General features: G+C 34.7%; 1 protein-coding gene across 8 annotated transcripts in view; it reads left to right on the top strand.

Moving 5' to 3' along the window:
- PIK3C2G (phosphatidylinositol-4-phosphate 3-kinase catalytic subunit type 2 gamma) overlaps positions 1-25,419 on the top strand; it is a 374,898-nt gene that overhangs the window by 65,384 nt on the left and 284,095 nt on the right. For all 8 annotated transcript variants that reach the window (XM_021092290.1, XM_021092292.1, XM_021092289.1 and 5 more), the window contains 3 exons: positions 9,922-10,024; positions 14,437-14,507; positions 20,155-20,218. In XM_021092290.1, coding sequence (XP_020947949.1) covers positions 9,922-10,024; positions 14,437-14,507; positions 20,155-20,218 — 238 coding nt within the window. The remainder of the gene's footprint in view (positions 1-9,921; positions 10,025-14,436; positions 14,508-20,154; positions 20,219-25,419) is intronic.

Raw genomic sequence — 25,419 nt, 5'->3', positions numbered from 1 at the left:
CAGACAGACCCCTGGGCTTACGCAGTGGCAATCTTGAGGACAGAAACTTTAACTCTTTTCTTTTCCATTACATGCATTACATTAATGCATTACATTATAAAGTGTTAAGGACAGAAAGACTTTCCTAGGATGTTCCTGCATCTCCTTTCTTTCCAGAGTAACAATAGTTGGACCTTCACCTAGACTCACATAAGGTTTATTTTTATAAACATATTTATAATATATGAAGTATAATGCTACTTCATAATTTTATCTTTTATTATCTAAGAGTCCAACATTTACTAGGAATGCAGGTTTTTCTGCTTCTTTAGCCCTAATCTATGTGATTTGAGAAATTTCTTTTCTCAAAAATCTTGCTGTCTCACTTTCTAATTCAACTTAAGACAATTTTCCTTGTCAATTGCTGTGTGAAACAATAAAATTTACTGCCCTTAAAGCTTTTGTTGAATAAATCATGACTGCATTGTCAACAGTAAACACAAGTGCTGCATAAGGAGAAACTGAATAATCTTTCTTGAAAATTCAGTTTGGGCTTATTGTTTACAGTTATGGCCAGGTTTTACATCCTTGATTTAAACAAGACAAAACAAAACTTTTCTTTACTATTTAACTGACTTTTGTCAAGGAATTCTAGAATTCCAGAGCACTTAAAAAAAGAGTTAAAATGGAGTTCCCGTCGTGGCGCAGTGGTTAACGAATCCGACTAAGAACCATGAGGTTGCGGGTTCGGTCCCTGCCCTTGCTCAGTGGGTTAACGATCCGGCGTTGCCGTGAGCTGTGGTGTAGGTTGCAGACGCGGCTCGGATCCTGCGTTGCTGTGGCTCTGGCGTAGGCCAGTGGCTACAGCTCCGATTAGACCCCTAGCCTGGGAACCTTCATATACCGCGGGAGCGGCCCAAAGAAATAGCAAAAAGACAAAAAAAAAAAAAAAAAAAAAAAAAAGAGTTAAAAAAAAAAACAGAAAAAGAAAACCTTTGGTAATTAAGAATCTTACTTCGAAACTGTCATATATATTCTTAAATCTAAATTAAGAAAAAATATCTGCCTCTTTATTCACAACTAGCATTGATTAGTTTGATCTGGCTATCTAATCTGGAGACCTTTTTCTCTCTCTTGACCTCTCATAAGAGAGAAAATGTTGAATTCCTTTGATTAGGGTGAGGAAGTCCTCTTCAAAAATTAAATCTGATTAGAAGTTTAAAATAATCTTCTTAAGAAAACGTCTATTTAAAATATATTTTAGCTAATCCCATGGCAATTGGTATTAATTTATTCTTTAAACATTTGATTATAAATTGGAATTACCTTTTATTCAACGTAAAAATCAGACTATTAATTACCAGTGAATAAAAAAGCTAAGTAATATTATATAAAGTTTAAGGTAATAGATTATACTCATACTCATTAGCAGTAAAAACTCAGTTGCATATATTCTGGGGGTGGGGAGGGGCTTGAGAAGAGGAGTCTTTTTATTCTCAATAAAATTAGGGATTTCACTTGGCAAACTTGAAAACATTGATTATTTTCAGTGCATTCAGAACAGCCTAAGAATTCCAACATTATAATCTACTCTATTATAACTCTTTAGATTTACTTTGAGCAAAGAAATAGACTAGGGAGATTAAGGTGTGTTTCTCTTTTACATAACTGCTTTCCTCTTATTAAACCATAGAACCATGTCAGAGCATAGGAAAGAATATAACTTTGAGAGTTATCAAACACAATAATAAAACCATGTTCAGTTAGTAAGTCATTCATTAAGAGTATCTTGAGTTACTTCAATTTGGTTTTGGGTTTCCTTCAAAGTCCTTTTCTTAACATTTTAAAATTAACTGGTTGCTATCTTTGAAAAATAGTTAACCAAAAATTAATAATAACATACCATACAAGTTTGTATTTGATTCTAATCAATAACTGCACAAGAAAAAATGTTCCAATATGTGAACACTTTCTATATACCTTCATTGAAGGCAGTGCCCCAAAGGAAGAGCTTGTGATAAGTGAAGATTGTTTATTATTGAAACAAACATGTACAATTTTTTGGGGGGGCACACCAATGGCATATGGAGGTTCTCAGGTTAGAGGTCTAATCAGAGCTATACCTGCTGGCCTACAGCACAATGCCAGATCTGAGCCACATCAGTGACCTACACCACAGCTAATGGCACCACCAGATCCTATCCCACTGAGTTAGGTTAGCTATCGAACCTGAATCCTCATGGATACTAGTCAGATTCGTTTCTGCTGAGCCACAACAGGAAATCCCAAACATGTAAATTTATAGCAAATTTCAGCCCGTAGGTTTTTTTTTTTTAAGCATTGTGATTGTGCAAGCATCATTAATCAACAGATTTGATAAAAAGAGTCACAAAGCTGTTGCGTGATTTTTCCATGATGACAAATGAGAACAAAATGCAGGAACATAATTTAATTTCATTATACCTAAAACTATAATAGCTAACCTGCAGCAATCAAGTCATTTTTGTTGCTCAAAAGTATTGTTTACTTCTAAGAGCTAAGAATTATTAATCTCCCTAATTTTGAATTAATTGAGGTTTATATAGCCTGTGCTCTGTTTTTCTTAAGAAAGGTAAAGAAATTCGCTAGGAAATTTGAATTGCATAGTATTTCAAATTAGATAATACACTTTAATAAGGCTTAAATGTACTATTTTAATCTTAGTTCTTGGATGTTTTGTATTAGTAAAGTCCACAGTTCTCTGGAGGTTTGTGGGAAAAATAATAAAACATTGAAATAGAATAAAATCCATATTTTTGATCTCCTAAATTGGTGAGTGTATTACAAATTTTACATACCATGCCCCAAAAATAACTCCTTGGAGCTTAGCATATATTTTTGCCCAAGATAACAAGTTCCCAGCTTCACTGCTATGTTTCTTTCTTACTGACTCTGTCTTAGTTAACTTCATTTATATAGGTAGTTATGCTGCTGCCTGCCTTTTGTGAATGCACACCTTAGTGAAGAGGGCACTGTAAAATTGAAAGTTGTTATAAAACATTTCCTCTAGATTAAAAAAAATGCCTTGTAGTATATTCAATCTCACTTTATTTTTAATTTATAGTACAGATATTGTATATATTGTGTATCATATCTGCAAAGGAATAAAAACATATACAAGTGAAGAGGCAGTAGTGATAGTTGTGTTTTTACAGGCTGGAGGAAATTCTTAAGAAAAATGAGGCAGTGGAGTTCCTGTCGTAGCTCAGTGGTTAACAAATCCTACTAGGATCCATGAGGTTGCGGGTTTGATCCCCGGCCACGCTCAGTGAGTTAAGGATCCGGCATTGCCGTGAGCTGTGGTGTAGGTTGCAGATGTGGCTCAGATCTCACATTGCTGTGGCTGTGGCATAGGCCGGTAACTACAGCTCCGATTAGACCCCTAGCCTGGGAACCTCCATATGCCGTGGGTGTGGCCCTAGAAAAAGACACACACACACACACACACACACACACACACACACACACAAAGGAAAGAAAAATGAGGCAATATCGTTCATGTGCAGTTTTCCCTTGAGTAGCTGCTGTTAGTATCAATTTACGCCCCACAGAAATTCTTCAAAACTATGACCCTCTACTAACCATCCTATGGCTGTAAACTCTAGTTTTAGAATTTCTCTGCAAGTCATGAAAGAAAAATAACTATAAATGTGAGGAGCACTGGTTAAGAAAAACAACCATATTAATCACTGATATTTATCTATGCTGAGCCAGCAACAAATATCTCCTTCAGCATAAAATCCAAGGCATTTCCATTAGTTATAAAGCTAACTAGAACTAAAGATATGGTAGATGTTAACATCACCAGGAATTTTTAAGTGGCAAATACCAAATACATATGTGTATGTGCATGCACATAAATATCTGAAAAAAAAATGCTCTTGGAGCACTGTAGTATTATTTATATTTTAATGTTCTGTGATATATCTTACACTCCCTAGTCAATATAAGTATTAAAAGTCAGCTTAATTACTGAGATTACTTAAAGTACTTTATTTAATAGTGATCAGTAATTCTGGTTCTCAATATTTACAAAATCAAAATACTCTTTCTCTATATATGACTGTGATATTTCACAAAAACTCTCTGTGACTACTTTCTACACATAAAATGGAGAACATTTAGACCTAATTATTCCATAAAATAAGGATATGTATTTACTCTGATGAAACAGTAATGTTGATAAATGTGAGCTTTCAAGGTCTGCCTAGGCTGATGGGAATCAGTATTCACAAGTTGGACATTATTTGATATTTCTTTCTTTCTTTCTTTTTTTTTTTTTGCCAATAAGATAAATTTAAAGTATCTGCATGTGACTTTTTGGTGTTAATGTCTTTAATCTCTCTTTATATATACCTACCACCATGGAAATACTTTAAAATAACAAGATCTACTTATGAATAGGAAATAGGAGTAATTACATTCAAGGATTCAGCCTTTTGGTATTCATCTTAAATGACAGGTATAACAGTTCCTAAGATAGTAACTAGCACATAGAGGGAAACAAATTTTTGTTGTGAGCATAAATAAATGGATGTGCAGAATTTTGATTTATAAGTATATATGAAGAAAAAGAACTAAACTTTTGATTGTATCATAGCAATTGAGTTCATTTAAGAGTTAACAGTTTTTCCATGATTATGAAATAAAACTACTAAGCACCCATATTTGAAATGCTACCAGATTGAGAAAAACACCGGGTGTACATAATCTGAAAGAGAAAATTCCAATGTTATCAACTAAATTTCAATAAAACTTTAAAAAATGAAAAAAAGAGAAAATTCCAATGTTCACATGATAAGCAAAGTAATACTGACTATGCCCTGTCCTCTTAGTGTTCAAACTCTGTTCTCCACATTATTCATCTTAGCAGCAATATTTTTCATTTCTCCTTCTTGAGGTGTGGTAGCCTTTCTTCGTGTATTTTCTGATACCTAGAGTCCTCACACAAATTTAATTTTCCTTAACCCATTGACTAATTAGATTCTACATATCATACTTCTTCCTATTCCTTAGTGCTTTCTTTTCTTTTACTCTCTCTGTTCATTTTCTCTAGGTCAGCTCTAATAGAAACATAATGTGGGCCACACAATTGAGTTTTCTACTAGTCACATTAAGAAATGTAAAAAGAAACATGTGGAAATAAATTTTAATGTAATTTTTTACTTAGGTTGATTTACCCAAAATGTTGTCATTTCACCATATAATCAGAATTAAACACATATTGAGATTTTTACATCCTTTTCAAACTGTCTTCAAAAGTCAGTGTGTATTCTATTTTTACAGCACATCTTAACTCAGACTAGCCACCTTTCAAGTGCCCAGTAACCAGATGTGTCTAATAGCTACAATACTGGATACTGTAGCCCTAGACCATCAAAGACAAATTGATCAAAACGGTAGTTGCACCAAATACAGTGACAGCAAGCAGTGAAGAGTGGTTTACAGACCTTATAAAGTGTAATGGTTATTGGAGGATCTGTAGTCCTTTCAGTAACATCAGAAACTTAATCTTAAATGACAATTCTAGTACAGTAATAGTGTGTGTTATTGCTAACACATACAGAAAGGACTATTTAGTATTTTAAACATGATACCTCCCAAAATGATGTACTGAATATATAGCATGCTTCTGAGAATTAGTTTATTCAGAGAAGTCACCTTTATACAGGTAAATTTTTCTGGCATATTAATGTTTTGTTCCACTAAGCAACAGTGGCTGAATGCACAGTACACATGAAGCTACTGAGGGTGAGAGTACAGTACCAGTGACCATTCACTTAACATGCTTTTTTTCTGGGGGGGGGGGGGCATGCACGGCATGCATAAGTTCCTGGTCCAGGAATCAAACCCATGCCACAGAAGCAACCTGAGCCATTGCAGTGACAACACTGGATCCTTAACCCGCTGTACCACAAGGGAACTCCAACATGCGTTTTTTTTTTTTTTTTTTTTTTTTGCTCAACTTGTTCTCAGGCTCTGCCTTGAAAATGCTCATTGAAGAATTCGCCACAATTTTTATACATTTCGCCCTCATCTCTATGTTCAGCAGCATCAAAACGTGCTTATATCCTCTTCCACAAAGCTAAAGACATTTTTAAAAGCCAGGTCTATTATTTATTACAATATTTCTTTAATTTTTGAAATAGATTTGTCTTTTTACGACTGTGCTAATGTTTTGTACTAAGGTGTGTGTGTGTGTGTGTGTGTGTGCATCATGTGTGTGCACACACAAAACATTTAGAGACCTGTATTGATTTTAATGGTCTCTTCGAGCCCTATTTTCCTATGAGACTTTTATAAAAAGCCAAAAAGAGAAGAAACACATGTAACACTTTATAGCATGAATGCTTGAATCTATAAATAAACTTCAAGTGTGCTATGTTTACTCTAAATATTTATGCTCTAGCTAGTCTGTGGTCTTATTCTGTTGAACCCAGTGCCCTTACTTACAAAATGAGAGCTGAACCAGAAGATTATTTCCTTTCCAGTTTCTGAGATTTTTCTTCATGCAAAATTATTCCCATAATTATATATCTTCAGGAGTGGATTAATACATTAGACTTAAAATGCAAATCTACTCACCAGACCACTAAAATTTTTATGAAATGACAAGGAAAATATTAATAAAAAAAACCTTCTGGCAAAACAAGACAGAGTGATAGCATGAGAAGGACAGGACAATGGCAAGGGGATTGCAGAGCTCCCAGGTAAATGTCAAAAGATATTTAAAACAGGAGGGACCTGGAACATTTGTTTGACAGCTTTATAAAAAATAGACAATTTTCTAAGGAACATGAATTTTCAAAATTAAGTCAAGCAGTAGTATAAAGGTGAAACAGAACAAAGAGAAGTGAGGAGTGGAAAATGTAGTTTTAGGCAAATTACACCAGATCTTGAAAGAATAGATAATTCTCAATTATGTAAATTGTTCCAGTTTGGAGAAAAAGGTATATGCAGTTTATGAAGCTAGTTTAATTTTAATGCCTAAAACAAATAAAGATAAAACACAAAACATTAAGGCCAATTATAGGCCAATCTGAATTTTGATATATGTATATTTTTTTAATTGCAAATTAGATATACCAGTGAGTGCATCTACCCAAGAATGTAAAGTACATATTAGAAAACTCTGTTGTTATAGTTAAAATATTAACACAGTCAAGGAAAAAACTGATCTTCTCAATAAGATGTAACTCATAGATAAAGAAAACTCAATAAATGAAGTTTAAAGCTTATTCATAATTTTTAAAAATCATTAACAAAATAGACATTTGTTAATCATCTAATGCATTCTCTAGAAAGTCAAGAAAAAGAGAAGAATATCTATTTTTAGTACTATTATTCAACAGTGTGCAAAGCATCCTAGACATCACAATAAAATAAGGAAACAAAAGGAAGCAAAAATATTGGTAAGGAATATATATAAAGTTGTGATTATTTTAAAAGAACATATTTTTCTACTTAGAAAGTCCAAAATAATCAACTGAAAAACTATTAGCCATTACAACAGGATTCTACAAGCAAAATCCACACATAAACCCAATCAATAAATATAATAAAAAAATCTCTGATTTGTAATAAAACAGAGGCTATAAAATATCTTGCAAAAGCCGTATGTGTCTAAGACTTACCTGGAGGAAAACTAACACTTAACTCAAGGGCAATGAAGAGAACCAGAGTGCATGTAGAAATGCATGTTTCCTTGAAAGGATTCAATATTACAAAACGGCCAACTCTTCTTATATAATTCCATAAATAAAAAATAAGTGAACACAATGTAAGCATTTCTCTTTAACACTACCACACTAATTCTAAAGTTGTTCTGGAAAAGAAATTGTGAAAATATAATATAATTTTTTGTTTTACTTTTTTTTATTGCTCAAATGAATTTATCACATCTGTAGTTGTATAATGATCATAACAATCTGATTTCACAGGATTTCCATCCCACAGCCCAAGCATATACCCCCATCCCCAATATAATTTTTAAAAACAGATACTTTCACTATTTTCATAATTGAAAATATACTAGAAAATTAAATAATCGAAGCAATTTGATATTGGCAGAAGAATAAATGCATGGTTTACTGGAATATGTAGAATCCAGAAATAGATCAGATATTCATAAGTTCAATATAATAGGTCAGAGATGAACTATGTATTCATTAATTAGGGATGTTCAGGGAAATTGTTATTATGTTGAGAAAATGTCTAAAATCAGAGCTATATATCCCTCTTTACTCAACATCTGCATTCCAGCTGGACATTAAAAACTATTACTGCTGAATTAAGTGCGGAAGAAACAACTTTAAAAGATTAGAATAATAATCATAGGGATTTAAACCATTTTTCCATTCAGGTTGTCCCTCAAGTCCAAGTATATGCTCCTTATTATAGAAGGTGGAAATTAAAGATAATTGCTTATAGGTTTGATTTATGCCAGAAAGACAAAAAATTGTTATCAACAGACACTTCATCCTGTATCAACAGCCTTCTTTATTCTAAAATCAAAACTCAGATATTGAGAGGCTATTTAACTGTTTTTAGTTTTAAAATGAAGTGCATTAAGATATGTCTTTTTTATAATTCCCATCTCTAATAATCAACTGATCTAATTTTCTTGATTTCATCAGGTTTATATTATTAAAGAATCTGGAACAAAAATCTGAAATTGTAGGGTAATGAAAGATAAGTGAATTGAAGTTACATTAAGCTCTAAATTTTATTTGAGAGTCTGGTATAAATAACAGTTAAATTGAGGCTGCAGTGGAAAACATTTGGTGTTGCTAAGAGTAGAATAGTTTAAATTTTCTGACTAAGAAGCAAAGCCTCAGAAAATAAAAGAAATTTAGCTATAAGCTAGAGACATAGATAAAAATAATATAACTTCATTTTTAACATAAATGTATGTGTGCTTGGCCATTTATTTCAGCCCACAAAAACAAAACTGCAATAAACTCTTGGGAATTAATATTTTGGAAAAAAGGAAAGAAATATTTTTTAATCTTTTTTTTTGCCTTACAAAACTTAGTACATACAATTCAGATATTTTCCTTGAGAACATGTTCCTATAATGTAACTTAAAAAAATTATAGAGGAAAAATTCCTTCCAGAGTCTGATAATTACCCCAAATCTGATAACTACCCAGATCCTACCACAAACACACACACACACTCAGACTGAGGAAAAGATAGGGGATGAACCAGGCCCTGCTTTTAGAAAGGGTTAGAATTACATGTTTAGCAGATAAAAATATAGAATGTTCAGTTAAATATGAATTTGAAAAATTCTGATTTCTCTTAGTATAAGTATATATTAAATATTACATGAAACATACTAAAATTTTTTATTCATCGTCTGAAATTCATATCTACTGGGCAGCAAACACTTTTTTTTTTCTCTCGATGGCTGAACCTGTGGCATATGGAATTTCCCAGGCTAGGGGTCAAATCAGAGCTGCAGCTGCAGCCTACACCACAGCCACAGCAACGCAGATCAAAGCTGCATCTGTGACCTACCCCACAGCTTGTGGCAACACTGGGTTCTTAACCCACTGAGCAAGGCCAGAGATTGAACCTGCATCCTCACAGAGACAACATCAGGTCATTAACCCACTGAACCACAACAGAGACTCTGACTTCTTCTATTTTATCTGGCAGTTCTTGTCATTTAAAACTGAATATGAAGAGATATCTATATACATACAGATATTAGATAGATACACAGATATAAAACTAGGGATATATAAAACTAGGGATAGATACATAGATATAAAACTAGGGATATAAAACTTTTACCAGACTAAGTTCCAAAAATGAAAGGAAATGAAGCAGGGAAGAAAACATCCACTTGGGATATTATGAAAGGAAGTGACTGCATTCATTTTTTTTCTCCTTCAGTGACCAGTATTTGGGAAGCCACAGGATATTTCAGAAAAATAAATCTGTTCTTCAACTTACTCTACAGAAAAACAGGGAAGCTCCAGGAAAGTTATCTCGAAAGGTAAGACTCTTAGAATTGTTTTCGATTAGCAAGTGGATTATTTTAAGGAAAATATTCTCATTCTTATGGATTGTTGACACTTGAGGATTACATAGCTTAATGAATACATATTTATTTGAGTATATTTATTAAAACAATGAAATATTTATTTATATGTCTGTTAACAATTTGTACTGAAACAATTACATGAACACATTACTGCAATCTCAGTATCGTAAATGGTCTCTTGAAAAATCATTTATGAGTAACTCAGTAACTCATATTCATACTATCCATGAATCCACTAGGAAGTAAATGGAATAGAAAATGTGAAGAGGAAATCATTGAAGGAAGAGAAATAACTCTTGATCTAGCTGAAGACTATGTTGGTGTCAACACAGTTTGAATCAGGGCAGATTAACATTCATAATGTATACAATAAAACTATCTAGAAAGGTATTACCAGGCTTTAATGACACAGTTTCATGCTGTTAGATATAAATTTTATTCCCTGTGTGATATCTTGAGTTACTTCAAGCCCAAATTGCACAGTATGCAGTGAACTTTGATATTCTAGCAGTTTTTATCTGTAGAATCTTCCAATTACCTGCTTTAAAAAAAAATCCTATCACCCTGTCATTTATATCAGATAACAGATATCCAGTGCAGGACTCTTTTTTTTTTTTTTTTCCTAGTCTGAGGTGCTTCACCATAAAAAATGTCAGGTGGTGAATTAGTTTGCATTATATCTACATGGAACATAACTTAATGAGGCCAAAAGAGAGTTGATTAGAAATAACTTTTGGAACTGGTACCCAACTCAGCCAGTGTTGACAGCTCCAGGGCTATGCATCTGAAATCTCCACAAAGAAACATTACAAAGTACAACTAGTACCTTCAGTATTAATAAACCAAAGAGTCTTCAAATTGTCCTCAGTGTTGAGGAAAAACTTGAAATTATCAAGTTCCATTTCAGTGGTAAGGAGTGGAGAAAAATATATGATTCTAATTTCTACCCTAGTTTTGAAGTTGCATATTCCTAAAAAAAAAAAAAACACCTTATCTCACTGGCAGTAATTCACAAATCACTAACATTTCTGTTTCTTGTAAATTTAATGCATAAACTCCACTACTTTGATACAGTATGTATAGAGCATATACTGTACAGATGGAACTTTAATGTTTCTATCATATTTAATCTTTACAAAAATTTCATGTGTCAAATATTATTAGAAATAAGGTCACTAAAGTCAAGGGAGCTCCTGATTTTCCACAGGTCACATTCATGGAGCTGGTAAGCAGAGTTGGATTTGAGCCCAGTCAGTGAGGGTCTACATATCTTATGCCACTAATTTATGAGACAAAAACAATTAAATTTATGGGCTAAAAGTTTTAGATATGAGTTTCAGAGCAATTAATCAAAATTCTAGCTTTATGTGATTTCTTGTTTTGTTTTGTTTTCCACGGCTTTATCCACATACACCAAAGTCTAGGCCATGATTGGTATCCAGTGATAATTAACCATATTAAGAATGTATTAAGTGCCAGGCACTGTTATCAGCACTTTACATGTATTAATTCATAATAGCTCAATAGCAAAGACAATAGGTTAGACTATATATTTTAGTCCTTTACTATTAAAAACTCTAAAAATTTATTAATACTAGTTGGAACACAAACATTTCAAGTATTTACTTATGATATTTAAAATATTAAGGAGTATGGACATTAGCATGTTACATCAAAATGATGTCCATGTTATCCCACTTTCTGTTGGAAACTTTTAGTATCCACAGAGTAAGTTAGATTATAATTTCAAATGGAAACACTATATTTGAAGAAAATAAGATAATTGCTTTGTTTTGTGAAATCCTTCAGGAACAGATATGGTATGCTGATTAATAAAGCTGAGACATCTATCAACTTGTGACCCTTCTTCACAGTCTGAATTGCTATATATAAATAAATGACCCACGATTTTTTTTTTATACATCTACACTAAGGGAATGTGAATGGTCTCCTCTCTTAATTCCATTATTTAAATTAATGTCAAAATTCTCTACAGTTTTCATAAGTTAAGCTATAAGCTAAACATTTACGAATAATTTCCTTTCTGGTAAAAAAATATAAAATTGGCCTAATCATATTCTTTTTATAGAATATTGGGAATATAATGCTCACTATCATCCTATTCAATGTATTGACATAATCACTGTTAAGCAGATATTTCAGAATCTTCTACTTTGAATCTTAAAAAGCTCAATTCATCTTAGATAGCTTTCTTATTTCAAACTGACTTTTTTACTATGCTGGTATGTGGTGATTTAATTCATATTCCATGAAATTATTCACAAAACAGGTTGACAGTATTTAGAAATCATCCTAGATTTCAAAATTTTAAAACCTGTCTTAATTAGAAGTGATGTGAAGAGCTGAGACTTAAAGAATTTTTTTCTCCCTTTATCTTTCTCAAATTTGATCGAAAGTATTGCTAACATTGCAGACATGAATTCCTTTCTAGCTCAAGGAAACATTCAAAGAACATTAATATATTTTTGTATAAAAAAAGGGAAAAAGTACCTTAATGTTTTTCTTAAGACAAAGGTATGGCCTTTAGCTTTGGAGAAAAGTAAATTGTACAATACATTCCAGAGATAACAGCTCAAACTTTCGTCTAACCCTCTGAGATCCTTTAAACAAAAGTTTTTTCTTCTAAGTGACTATACGAGAAAGCCAATCTTCTCCAATCCCCAAAGTATCTCTGGAAGCCAAGTAAAGTGGTTTTTAAATGAATGTGATTATGCTATACAGAAAGATGCAATACGTCATATCATTTCTATGTTTCTTTGTTTGAATTTCTTTCTTTTTTTTTTTTTTTTTTTTTTTTGTCTTTTCTAGGGCCACACCCTCAGCATATGGAGGTTCCCAGGCTAGGGGTCTAATCAGAGCTGTAGCCGTCAGCCTACACCACAGCCACAGCAATGTGGGATCATCGCAAATGCAGAGCTGCGTCTGCGACCTACACCACAGCTCATGGAACTCCGAATCCTTAACCCACTGAGCAAGGCCAGGGATCGAACCCGCAACCTCATGGTTCCTAGTCGGATTTGTTAACCACTGAGCCATGATGGGAACTCCCTGTTTTAATTTCTGAAAGAAGGAAAATATCAAATATTACAGTTCAAATATTACCATCTCTGTCTTGGCTCCAGTTTTCACTTTCTATTTTCTCTTCTCTTTTACTGTTCTTTCCATGCCTAAAGTTTAGCTTTCTCTGTTGCAGAGAGAAAAAAAAAAAAAAAAAAAAGAAACTGTCTTAACCATTATCACACTTTCAGATTGCATCATCTGGTGACTCTAGATGGAAATTCCTACAGAATAAGCACATGTTTTCAAGTTCCTTAGCATTTCTACAAAGTGTTCTTTTTCCCTAGCATGCACTCAAGGTGTTGTATTATAGTGATGACCTTATCCTTTCCATGTAACTTATCTTCCTTCTTCTTCCTCACAAAACTAACCAATATAAAAATTAATTTACTTTTGACCTTAAGCCACGGAAAGGTTTTCCTTCTGATGTTTTCTGTCAGAAACTCTAATAGGCAGTTTTTAAAAATAGACTGTGTGTGCTACGTGCACTCCAGGCATTAAGGAACTCGCTCAGCTGTCAAACTTAACGTTCCTGTGTGATGAAAAAGGGCAATTATGATGGAATATACCATCAATCTCTGTAGTCTTGCATTGGGTTTTCAGGGCTACCTGTTCCAGAAGAGTTAATCAAGGGTTAAGATGGTGAGTGTGTGCGTGTAAGAGAGAAAGAATGCATGTATATGGACCAGAGGACTGATATTTTAAGATGAGTGGTTCCTGCTCAACTTGGGAGAAAACACAATGCCATCTGATAACTCATGGAATTTATCCCTATCAGTAGTTGCCCTTCATTAGCATAATTTAATGTTCATGGGATGGAAAGTTCTCTTACACTGATGTTGTGCCAGCAAGATATGGAAAAGCTGAAAGATGGAGGGGTTCATTCTGTGTCTGCTGGTCTATCTGGCAAGTTGTCAAGTCTTAGGCTGCCACAGCATTCATGGCCTAAATGTAAAGAAAATGTGCATGTACTTGGGGGACTGGTGTCTGAAAAACTCCCTTCCTGCTAGGAGAAATTAATGTTTGACCTTGGTGCTGGCAGGATGTTTTTCAGCTGTCTTTGGGCTTTATCCTCAACCAAAGCTCAGTTTTCTGTTTTACTTCTGAAAAGAATACTTATATAGTTAAGGAGAGTCTTAGAAGGTCTTTAAAACAAAGCATTAAAATGATGAATGAAGGTTATCAAAAGAGGTGAATAAGATGACAGCAGGAAGTTACAGACCTATTTTTATCTGGTATTCATTCCTATTCACTCTATAAATATTAATATATTCTGCTGTCTACAGCATGCAGATGACCACAGTCAGTTTTATCTGAATCAACTTCTACAATTTATGCATATTTGGAAAGTATCCAGGTAAGACATTTTATTTCTGTTCCAAGACTACTTTCTGACTGAGTTCTCAAATGCCAAATCACAATATTTTTCAGTTGACTGTAAAAACTGTCCTTTCACTAGTACTGTGGAAGCTATTGTACTTTTAATAGATATCTCCCTTTGGCAAAGTCTCTTAATAATTATCTATTCTTCACAGCTATTCAGATACATCTGAAGAGCTGCTAACACCTTCCAGAACAATCCTACATTCATTTTAAAATATCTCTGCTACCAGTTACTACATTTTCAAGGATTTTTTTTTCTCATTCATATTGTAAATTTGATTGTGCATGTGTCACTGAGCTCTTTGTATAACTGAATTTCCATACTTTGAAAGTCACCATCTCCTGCTTTAAATTCCTTTCTGGGACTTCTTGAAAATAATTGGTATATTATAAACAAAGGAGTCTGAATTCAAATTGGAAAACTTAAGTGACAGCAAATGAACATACCATAATTGAGTATGATATCTAAATGTATGCATGTATTATTTGAAAGAATAGGCCTATCAGGAAGCTAACCTGGGAGAAGATATCAATGCTACAGTATGCGTTTATCTGGAATTAAAGCTGTTCTGAGCTGAATGAGCAAAAAATGGAGTGTGGGAGGTTTGTGTCATAAATCTCTAAAGCAAAGCCTGCTATAAAAATCAGTTAAAATTGTTTTTAGTTATGATTAATAATAGCTATCATTTCCTGGAGTTCTAATACATTTTGTATACATTATCTCATCTAATTCTCTCTACAACCTCAACAATATGTATTATCTTACTTCAGAATCAAGGGAACTGAGGTGCTGGAAGGTTAAATAACTTGCTTACAGCCCTAAGGACTGAAATCAGGACTGTCTGAAACATGCAAAGGCCATATTCTTTCATTAAACTATTGTCTTGTCATTTTTTTCTGTTTTGAGTCTTTCTTTTTTATTTCACCCAAATATTCAGCCTGATACCATAAAATCATAGAATTGGTAAGACTAGGGAAGGACTTTTGATACAACTTAATCCAAATATTTATTTTATTGCTAGTTACAGGGATCAGACAGGTTCCCCACCAAAATGGCATATTAACAAAGGCTATGTTCCAAAATAAATTTATAAAACAACCACCACCAACACCACAACAAGCACAGGGAGAGACACTGAATCTGACAAATTCTTTTAATGGTTGGGAATCCCTGGGAGATAGTGTTCTGGAGGTGGCTACTACCTGGGGCACAGAGAGGCAAAGGAGGCTGAGAGAAGATGGTCAAAGTAAGACAGTGCTTATCCTGTTGCTGTTGCACCCTGCCATTAACTGCCCCCTCACAGAGGTGAGGTGGCCCTGACCACTGTGCAACACAGGTGTTCACAGTGTTAAATTAGGACAAAGCCAAAACTCTGCTGCACGGAGGAGTAGAGGAAATCAGGCAGGTACAGACTAGCCTGGAAACCTAATTCCTCCAACCTTCTTTCCAGGCCCAGGACAGTGGACTTCAGTCTAGGGGACCTCTAACTCTCAGTCCTGCTTCTCTTCTGGTAAGGAAGCCAAAACATAGACAAGTTCACACAGTTGCTAACCATTGTACAGATATTTAATGCCACAGCCATGACTAAAACCGAGTGCCCAACTCAACTGATGCTCATTCACTTCAACTGCATTCTGCCCATACCTATACCTTTCTCAAAAGTTACCTAGCACAGGTACATTTTTGGCCTCTTAAAGGCCACTGGAAACCTTTTTCTTCCCAGTTTCACTGACATATATAATAGATATAAAATGTATACATTTTTTTTGGAGTTCCCATCATGGCACAGCGGAAATAAATCCAACTAGGAACCATGAAGTTGCAGGTTCAATCCCTGGCCTCGCTTGGTGGGTTAAGGATCCAGTGTTGCTGTGAGCTGTGGTGTAGGTTGCAGATGCGGCTCGGATCTCTTGCTACTGTGACTCTGGTGTAGGCTGGCGGCTACAGCTCTGATTAGACCCCTAGCCTGGGAACCTCCACATGCTGAGGGTGTGGCCCTAAAATGACAAAACAAAACAAAACAAAATACTATACATTTTAGGTGTACAAAAAATAGGATGTTTTGATACACATATATATAGCAAAATGTTAATCACAATAAGGTTAGTTAACACATCCTTCACTCACATAATTACCATTTTGTTGTTGCTGTGACAGTAAGAACATTAAAGCTTAAAAAGCTCTATTCTCAGCATACTTCCTTTTTTTCTTTTGGCTGGGCCGAAAATCTGTCTTTGAGTTTACTGATTCTTCTGCTTGGTCTAGTCTTCTGTTGAAGCTCTTGATCAAATTCTTCAGTTCAGCAATTGTATTCTTTAGCTCCAGAATTTCTGTTTGGTTCTTCCTATGTCTTCGATCTCTTTACTGAACTTCTCATTTTGTTCTTATATTGTTATGCTAAGTTCACTGAATTATTTTTCTCTGTTCTCTTATAGTTCTCTGAGCATCTTTATGACAATTATTTTGAATTTTCTTGTTAGACAATTCAGGTGTCTCCATTTCTTTGGGGTCAGTTACCAGAAGTATACAACATTCTAACAACCATATAGGTTATTACACAGTATTGAGTATATTACTCTACACTATACTGTAGGTCTTTATTACCTATCTAGTTTATATATAGTAGGGTGCATATGTCAATCCAAACTCCTAACTTATCCCTCTCACCGCACATTTCCCCTTTGGTAACCACATATTTGATTTCAAAATCTTTGAGTCTATTTCTGCTTTGTAAATTCTTTTACATCATTTTTGTTATATTCCACATATTTGTGATCTCATATGATATTTGTCTTTTGCTATCTGACTTATTTCACTTAGTATGACAATTTCTAGGTCCATCCATGTTGCTGTAAATGGTGTTATTTCATTCTTTTTAATGGCTGAGTAATATTCCATTGTATATATGTACCACATTTATCCAGTCCTCTGTTGAAGGACATTTAGGTTGCTTCCATGTTTTGGCTATTGTGAATAATGCTGCAATGGACATTGGGATGCATGTATCTTTTCAAATTATGGTTTTCTCTGGATAGATGCCCAGGAGTAGGACTGCTGGATCACACTGTTGTTCTATATTTAGTTTTTTAAGGAACCTCCATACTGTTCTCCATAGGGATGGCAGCAGCTTACATTCCCAACAACAGAGTAGATGGGTTCCCTTTTCTCTATACCCTCCCCAGCATTTGTCTGTAGACTTCTAATGATGGCCATTGTGACCAGCATGAAGTGATACCTCATTGTAGTTTTGATTAGCATTTCTCTAATAATTAGTGATGCTGAGCATCTCTTCATGTGCAGTTTTTTTGGGGGGTGGGGAGGCATCTGTATGTCTTTTTTGGAGAAATGTCTATTTAGGAAAGAAATCATAAAGATCAGACTGGAAATAAATGAGATAGAGACAAAGAAAACAATAGTAAACATCAATGAAACTAAAAGCTGGTTTTTTTGAAAAACCAGATTGATAAACCTTTAGCCAGATTCATCAAGAAAAAAATGTAGAGGACTCAAATCAATAAAATTAGAAATGAAAAAAGGAGAAATTACAATGGATAGCATAGAAATACAAAGGATCAGAGAAGAATACTACAAGCAGCCATACGTCAGTAAGATGCACAACTAAAAGAAATGGTTTCTTCAGCAGTGAAAGTTACTGGGGTTCAGTACAGAGCCAGTCGATGGGAACCATGCAAGGTGATGCTGGTAGCCCTTCTTCCTTGTTCCTAGCCATTTTTATCCATCTCAGCTTTGCTGGTCTCTGGGTGGAGTGAAACCAGTTCAGGTCCTTCACATAGTGTCCCAAAGGCTGGGGAAAATGGTCACTCACCCCACTCTTCCTTTCATTTCAGTAGGGGATTTCCCTCTTGGCACTGTGCAGTGCTGGCCTGGAGAATGGGATGACGTAGGCAAAATGTTCTCTCTTCCCTCTTGTTTTTTTTTTTTTTTTGGCTGTACCCATGGCACATGGAAGTTCCCAGGCTAGGGGTTGAATCAGAGCTGCAGCTGCAGCTGCCAGCCTACACCACAGCCACAGCAACGCCAAATCCAAGCTGCATCTGTGACCTACACCACAGCTCATGGCAGCACTAGGTCCTTAACCCACTGAGCAGGGCCAGGGATCAAACCCACATCCTCATGGATACTAGTCGATTTCATTACCACTGAGCCACAATGGGAACTCCTCCCTTCCCTCTTTATGCAGTTATTCTTAGGTTTTTTCCCCACTGTGTTGCTGAAGTTTCTTAGGTGGATTCCTGAGTTCTCCTAGAGCTGTTTTTGTCCACAGATAGCTGTATAACTGTTGCTCTTTGTGAGGAAACAGGATGGGACCTCTTACTGTGCCATCTTGGTGATCCCCGGCACTTGGTTTTTTGAAATACAATGCTACCCTGTCTGCCTTCCTCAAAACATTTCACGGTTTCATTGAAAGACCAAGCACTATACGGCAGCAGTTTGACGTCAGTCTCCCTCTTCTCTAACTCCCTTTCCTCTAAGAAGTTGGGAGAATCACATACCTTCACTGGTTCCCAGGAGTTTTTCCATAAAATAGATATAATATCTAATAGCAAGGTGATAAGGAGATGCATTCTTGGTTATTGTTTTCTTAAGTTTTAGGATTAGGTTTTATATAAAAATCCTTCAACAGCCAAAATTTTTCACTATTCTTTTCCTACACCTCCACTGACTTTTATGTATTCTGTGCACTTTGTCATTGAACAGTTAGATGGTACTCCAACTAACTAAAGGGAATATTTTATTTAATAAAGACTGAGAAGGCAGCTACTATAAAATATTTTGGTGTGTTTTTGTGTTGTACCACTTAATATTAAATTTAATTAGGAGTTTTCAGGACAAATAGGAAGGGGAAGTCAATAATGTTTGGGGAAATAATTTTGAACAGTGAAGCCAGAAGAATCTATGTTCAACTTACATCTATTCCACCTAAGCATAGCTAAAGCTGGAGCATTAATATAAGCTTGGAAAAAAAAAATTTTTTAACCCCCAAAATTCCCAGGCATTCCCACTGTGGCAGAGTGAGTTAAGAATTAAACTGCAGTGGCTCAGTTGATCCCTGGCCTGGTACAATGGGTTAAAGGATCTAGCACTGGCTGCAGCTGTGGCATATGCTGCGGGTATGACCATAAAAAGAAAAACAAACAAACAAACAAACAGAAAAACAAAGACGTTTGGTAGAAAAGACAAGGCCATCTATGATAAATGTATGTCATTAATTTTGAAAATAATTACCTTCAAAATTTTGCATATTTAGCATCTATTGATGTATTTATCATCATGTGCTTATGAATCCCTTTGCAACTTAAATTTTGAATTTAGAGTAATTTGATACAATGAATAGTCTTTGAGAGGTTTAGTTAAGTTGTCATGGACTTCTTTTGGAGTTCTAGAGTTTTCAAATATGTTTGTAGCCTATCAAGTTATACAAAGTTTACAAGGCACCCATTTGAAATGGTGTTTAAAATTATGTCAACAGTAAACCTTTTTAAATCATGTTTACTATAGAATGATAGAGAGACAAGCAGAACTTGAGATAAATGTGCCAAAGTTAATAAAAGTTTTCCTACATAATTTTAAACAAAGTTGTTTATTTTTTTCTTTCCAGACAGTGTCTCTCAACGGTAATAAAAAAATATGACTTCCACCTGCGATACTTATTGAAAACCCAGGTATTAACTTTTGTTACTTCATTAATCAATTCAGTAAGCATTTATTATCTACATTTTTTCTAAAACTTTGCAATTTTATGAAGATACAAAGATGAATAAAGCAAAGAGTCTGTACTTGAATGGCTTTCATTCTATCATGGCGAAGCAGACAAGTAAATAGATGTGTGTAAGAAAGTGTCATAGGTATTGTGAAAGACTTATGTGTGTACAAGACACACAAAAGAGGACTGTTGATTTTACTTATTTGATCTGACTGTTGCCAGCTGGAGGTGAGTATGCCAGCCAGAGAAGGGGTGTGGTGAAGAGAGGCAGGGAGTAGGGATAACATTAAGCAGACAACAATATGAACAGAAGCAGCGAGCAAACATCCTGATGTGATAGGAAACTGTATGAACGTTAAAACAGCTACAATTACAGTTCAAGTTGGGAGCATAGTAAAAGACCAGATGAAGAGGGCAAGCAGGAACCAAGTTACGTTAGATCTTAAGGACATTTTATGGACAATTTAATCTTTTTCTAATTTCAGCTGATGACATAGAGTCATCATGCAGGGCCATAGAATGACAGATAAGTGACTATAGGAGCATTTCATTAACCCAAAGAGGAGAGGAAAGCTCTATTATAGGAATGGTGGATAGGAAGGGACAGATTCATAACAGGTGAAAATGTGCAATTTACATGATTTGGTGAAAAACCATAAGCAACGAAAGAGCAAGTGTCTAGAATACCTCCAGATTCCTGGCTACTGATTGACTGACTGCATGAAGACAGGAATTAACTAAAACAGTGAATATAGGAGAAATGAGCTAGGCAGGGAAAATAATGGAGTCTGTCAAAGACTACTGAGCTTTGGTCACCTATTGGGCATCCAAATTATAGTCACCACTAAGCAGATCATTTCTCATGGCTTGTTCTTCCACAGAAGGATTTGTCTTCCACAAATAAAACATCGTCATGATTGCAGAAAACAGTATAAGGAAGAGAAATGTACTTAAAACAGATGAAGGCTTCTTTTTCCATCCAACAAATGACTCCTGATAAACATAAAAGGATGCAGATCTTAAATAACTATTCCTAATATTAATAAACAGTAAAGTGTTCTGAAAATAATAAATTATATTTCTTGACAAAGATATTAAACTCATATGAATTCCATATAAATATCTAAAGATAGAGTGATGAAAAACACACAACTCATATTCCTTCCCAAAGTGTAATCCTCTTATTCTAATTCCATTCTTCTTTCTTGAGCTGGGCCTGAATCTGGAAATTTAAAATGTGGAATATGAAAGGAATTCAAAATTAGATTGTTTTAAGTCCCATAAAAGTGTCAAAATTACTATTACTCTGTGATAGTCATTCTTTCTACTATAGAATTTGAAATTTACTAGGTGCCCAGGTCACATTAAGACTTCATTCCTAGATCATTTATGTCCCTATGACTACACATAGATATACTTTTGAGGTTATCATAACTTACTTATGGGTAAATTTTAATTATCTAAATGTCTCAGTACTGCCCATGTATCACAGATATCTTTGTACACACACACACGCACACACACACACACACACACACACACACACACAAATTGTTGAGGATCTATAACAGTTCTTAGTTACCAAATGTAGAATTTGAATCATTTCACTTATATATAAAGCCTCCAATATTTTCACTCTGAAAGAAACCAATGTTTTGAAAGAAACCTATTTTCCAATATGACTTAAAAGTTGGCAGAACATCAAAGAAATACTGTCTTTATATTGTCACTGGCAAGCAGTTATTAACACTTACATCTGAATTATTTTATAAATTGGCCACAGTGTCTGCAACTTTCCACATGAACTCCATTCAAACCAATGAACTTTTTGAATGACATTCTTCCTACAAAGCATCAATAGCTACACATTTAAGAAGTGAGGACAGACTGTGATATTACCAATTCACAATTCTGCACTTTCCATTCATTTGACAAGTGAATTAAGTGTCATTTCATCAACGTTGAAAACAGTGTCAATTTGAAGAATAACTTTTGTATATATTTCTCAACCTTGGATTATTACATGATTTGAAAAAATTAACAAGTAGGTTGAATAAATATGGCATAAATATTATTGAATAATATGGATAATTTAAACATCCAAATATTTTATTTCCTCAGCAATGGTTATTAACGTACTTTAGACTTGACCTATTTTGGATTGGGCAACTAAATTCATGTTTGTTAAATGGCTAATTTCATAAGTTACTTACAGAGAGCCTTTCCTTTGGGCATTTCTTCCTTCTCTTCTGTTCCACTAATTATTAAGGAATACTTTCTGTATTCATTCTAAATTCTGAATTCATCACTAACACTTAAGAGAAATTACGAACAGAGAAAGAAAAAATTTTCTCCGAAGGTATTACTTAATACTTATTACAAATTACTGAACTATTTACTCACTGGAAGCAAGAGAAGTCAAGTCAGAACCATGCTCTAAAAATGCTGATGGGGAGTCCCCGTCGTGGTGCAGTGGAAACGAATCCAACTAGGAACCATGAGGTTGAGGGTTCGATCCCTGGCCTCGCTACATGGGTTAAGGATCTGGCGTTGCCATGAGCTGTGGTGTAGATCACAGGCGGCTCAGATCTGGTGTTGCTGTGGCTGTGGCGTAGGCCAGCAGCTGTAGCTCCTATTAGACCCCGAGCCTGGGAAACCCCCTATGCCACGGGTGCGGACCTAAAAAGCAAATAATAATAATAATAGTAATAACAGTAAAATAAAATAAAATTGCTGGTGATCTAGCTGGAAAGATAGCATATTCACATAATGCAAATAGAGTGCTGTATCTATAGACAAAGCAATGTAAAACCAGATTTCAATCTAGGTGAAAGAATCAACTTCTTCTTAGTAGCCTCTGATGCACTGTCTCCAAAGTTTTTACTTAAATGCCAAGTAGGACCTTTAGAGAAAGTCAGCAATCCCCCCACTGATGACAAAATTACACTAGGGCCTAGTAACTGATTAACTAACTGTAAACCAGATGGATCTGGATTTAGAGAAATCTATTCATGCTTCAAAATGTAGTTTGGCTTCATGAAACATCTAATGGTGTGGAAAGAGCTAAAAGCCTCCAAACCCTTTATCATCAAGCCCATGACTCAGAGGCTGTACCAGTAGATAACCAGAAAAATATGGCATCTCTATTATTCTGGTGTAAATAACTCAAAGAGGAGGGCAGAATAATTCACTTTACTCTCCTCAAGACCAAAAACTAACAATATTTAGCCTCTAGATAGAGACTGAAAATTCTATTTATAAAAAGCAAGAAATGGGCATATAGGGGTATTATGTATTTAGCTTTCATAGAAATGAAGCTTTCTAATTGGCAAGCAAAGCTGTTGGCAGGTGTATTTGCCCTTGCATCTCTGGCAGAGCAAGTGTGTGCCCCAAGACATCCTCCATTTGTCTGTTGGGACCCCTTTCTCAAACCACACTCTCATCCTAATTAACATACCACCAGTCTAGAGGCTGTGTCAGCAAAGAAAGAGGTGAGATATATGAACGTTGTATAACCCAGATTTCAGGTTGTGGATTTCCTTTCCCCCCAACTGAATACTATTCATTAACTTACCTGATTTTTTTCTGACTTGACTCTCATTATATATTTTAAATTGATTTAATAAACCAAGTGATTGCATCATCTTAAAAAAAAAAAAGAAATGAAGCTTTCTTAGTAACATGCAGATCTATTGTTGGATTTTCAGAAGTTTCAATATCAAACATAATTTAATCAGGATGGCAATAAAACAGAATTTAGAAGCAGAGATTCCAAAGTTAGGTAGATCTGTGTGCCAACCCTCTGCCACTAGGAAAGCTTTTATTCAATTATTCTAGAGTTTATATTATTCACCACTAGAGTGAAGATAATAAAACATAATATAACAGTATTTTAAAAAATTAATGAAACAGTAAATGTAATGTGCTTAATATTATACAGTGGCTGGAAGATAAAAAATGCTCCAGAAAAGATAAGTACAAGTGTTATTTTGTTGCCAGTAGGTTATTATTTTTAACACTATTACTAAAGTAGAGGATTGTATAGGATCCAGAAGAAAAATGTCACAAAACTGATTTGCATTCACAATAGAATACAAAAAGTGGTGGGAAAGGTGCAAAAAAGTCATAAGAAGAAAATAGGATAAAATGAATAGATAGCAAGGGCCAGCAGAAAGGTCACAAAAGGAGAAGTCAAGGAGATGAAGGATATAAAGCCAGGTCACAAGGGAAAGAAATAAAATACCACTGCAGAATTGGAACCTACCTTAGCAGAAATAAAGGGCAGATGGAAACTACTAAAAGTCAAACCTATGTACTGAACACTGCCAGACTTGAAGTGGAAGGAAAAATGATAGCTCTTCAATAAGGAAGTTAATCACTACCCAACATAATTTGCATTCCTAGTGAGACATAAAGAGTTAAAGGGTTTTATTAAAGGAATAACTGCTCTGAGGTTTTGAGATTTGTGCAGTGAATTATATAATACATGGAGAAAACACACACAGACAAAGAAAAAGAACAGAGAAAGCAATCTTATTTCAAAAATAAATCAGGTACAAGTGAAGTAAGTCAGAAAAAGAAAGACAAATACCATATGATATCACTTATATCTGGAATCTAATATATGGCACAAATGAACCTTTCCACAGAAAAGAAAATCATGGACATGGAGAACAGACATGTGGTTCCAAGGGGGAGGGGGAGGGAGTGGGATGGATAGGGAATTTGGGGTTAACAGATGCAAACTATTGTCTTTGGAATGGATAAGCAATGAGATCCTGCTGTGTAGCACTGGGAACTATATCTAGTCATTTATAATGAAGCATGATAATGTGAGAAAAAGAATAACTGGGTCACCTTGCTGTACAGTATAAAATTGACAGAACACTGTAAATGAGTTATAATGGAAAAAATAAAAATCATTATAAAAAAATAATGTCAGGTACAAAACACTGCCACTATCAAAGGCTCTGCCTGTATGCCACTTCATATCTTTTTACTCCTGCACAAGAAGTATCCTTTAGTGACAAACCATTTTGTGGTTTTTCTTTACCATTTCACCACCAAAGTATGCAGCTATCAATAACACAGGCACCTCAAAGACACTTCAGATTCAGTTCCACAACACAACAAAGCAAATATGCCAACAAAGTGACTCAC

This window comes from Sus scrofa, chromosome 5, assembly GCF_000003025.6.
Source record: "Sus scrofa isolate TJ Tabasco breed Duroc chromosome 5, Sscrofa11.1, whole genome shotgun sequence".
Lineage (NCBI taxonomy): Eukaryota > Metazoa > Chordata > Mammalia > Artiodactyla > Suidae > Sus > Sus scrofa.
The sequence above is the reverse complement of the archived record's forward strand: the minus strand, read 5'-3'. Positions and strand labels throughout refer to the sequence as shown.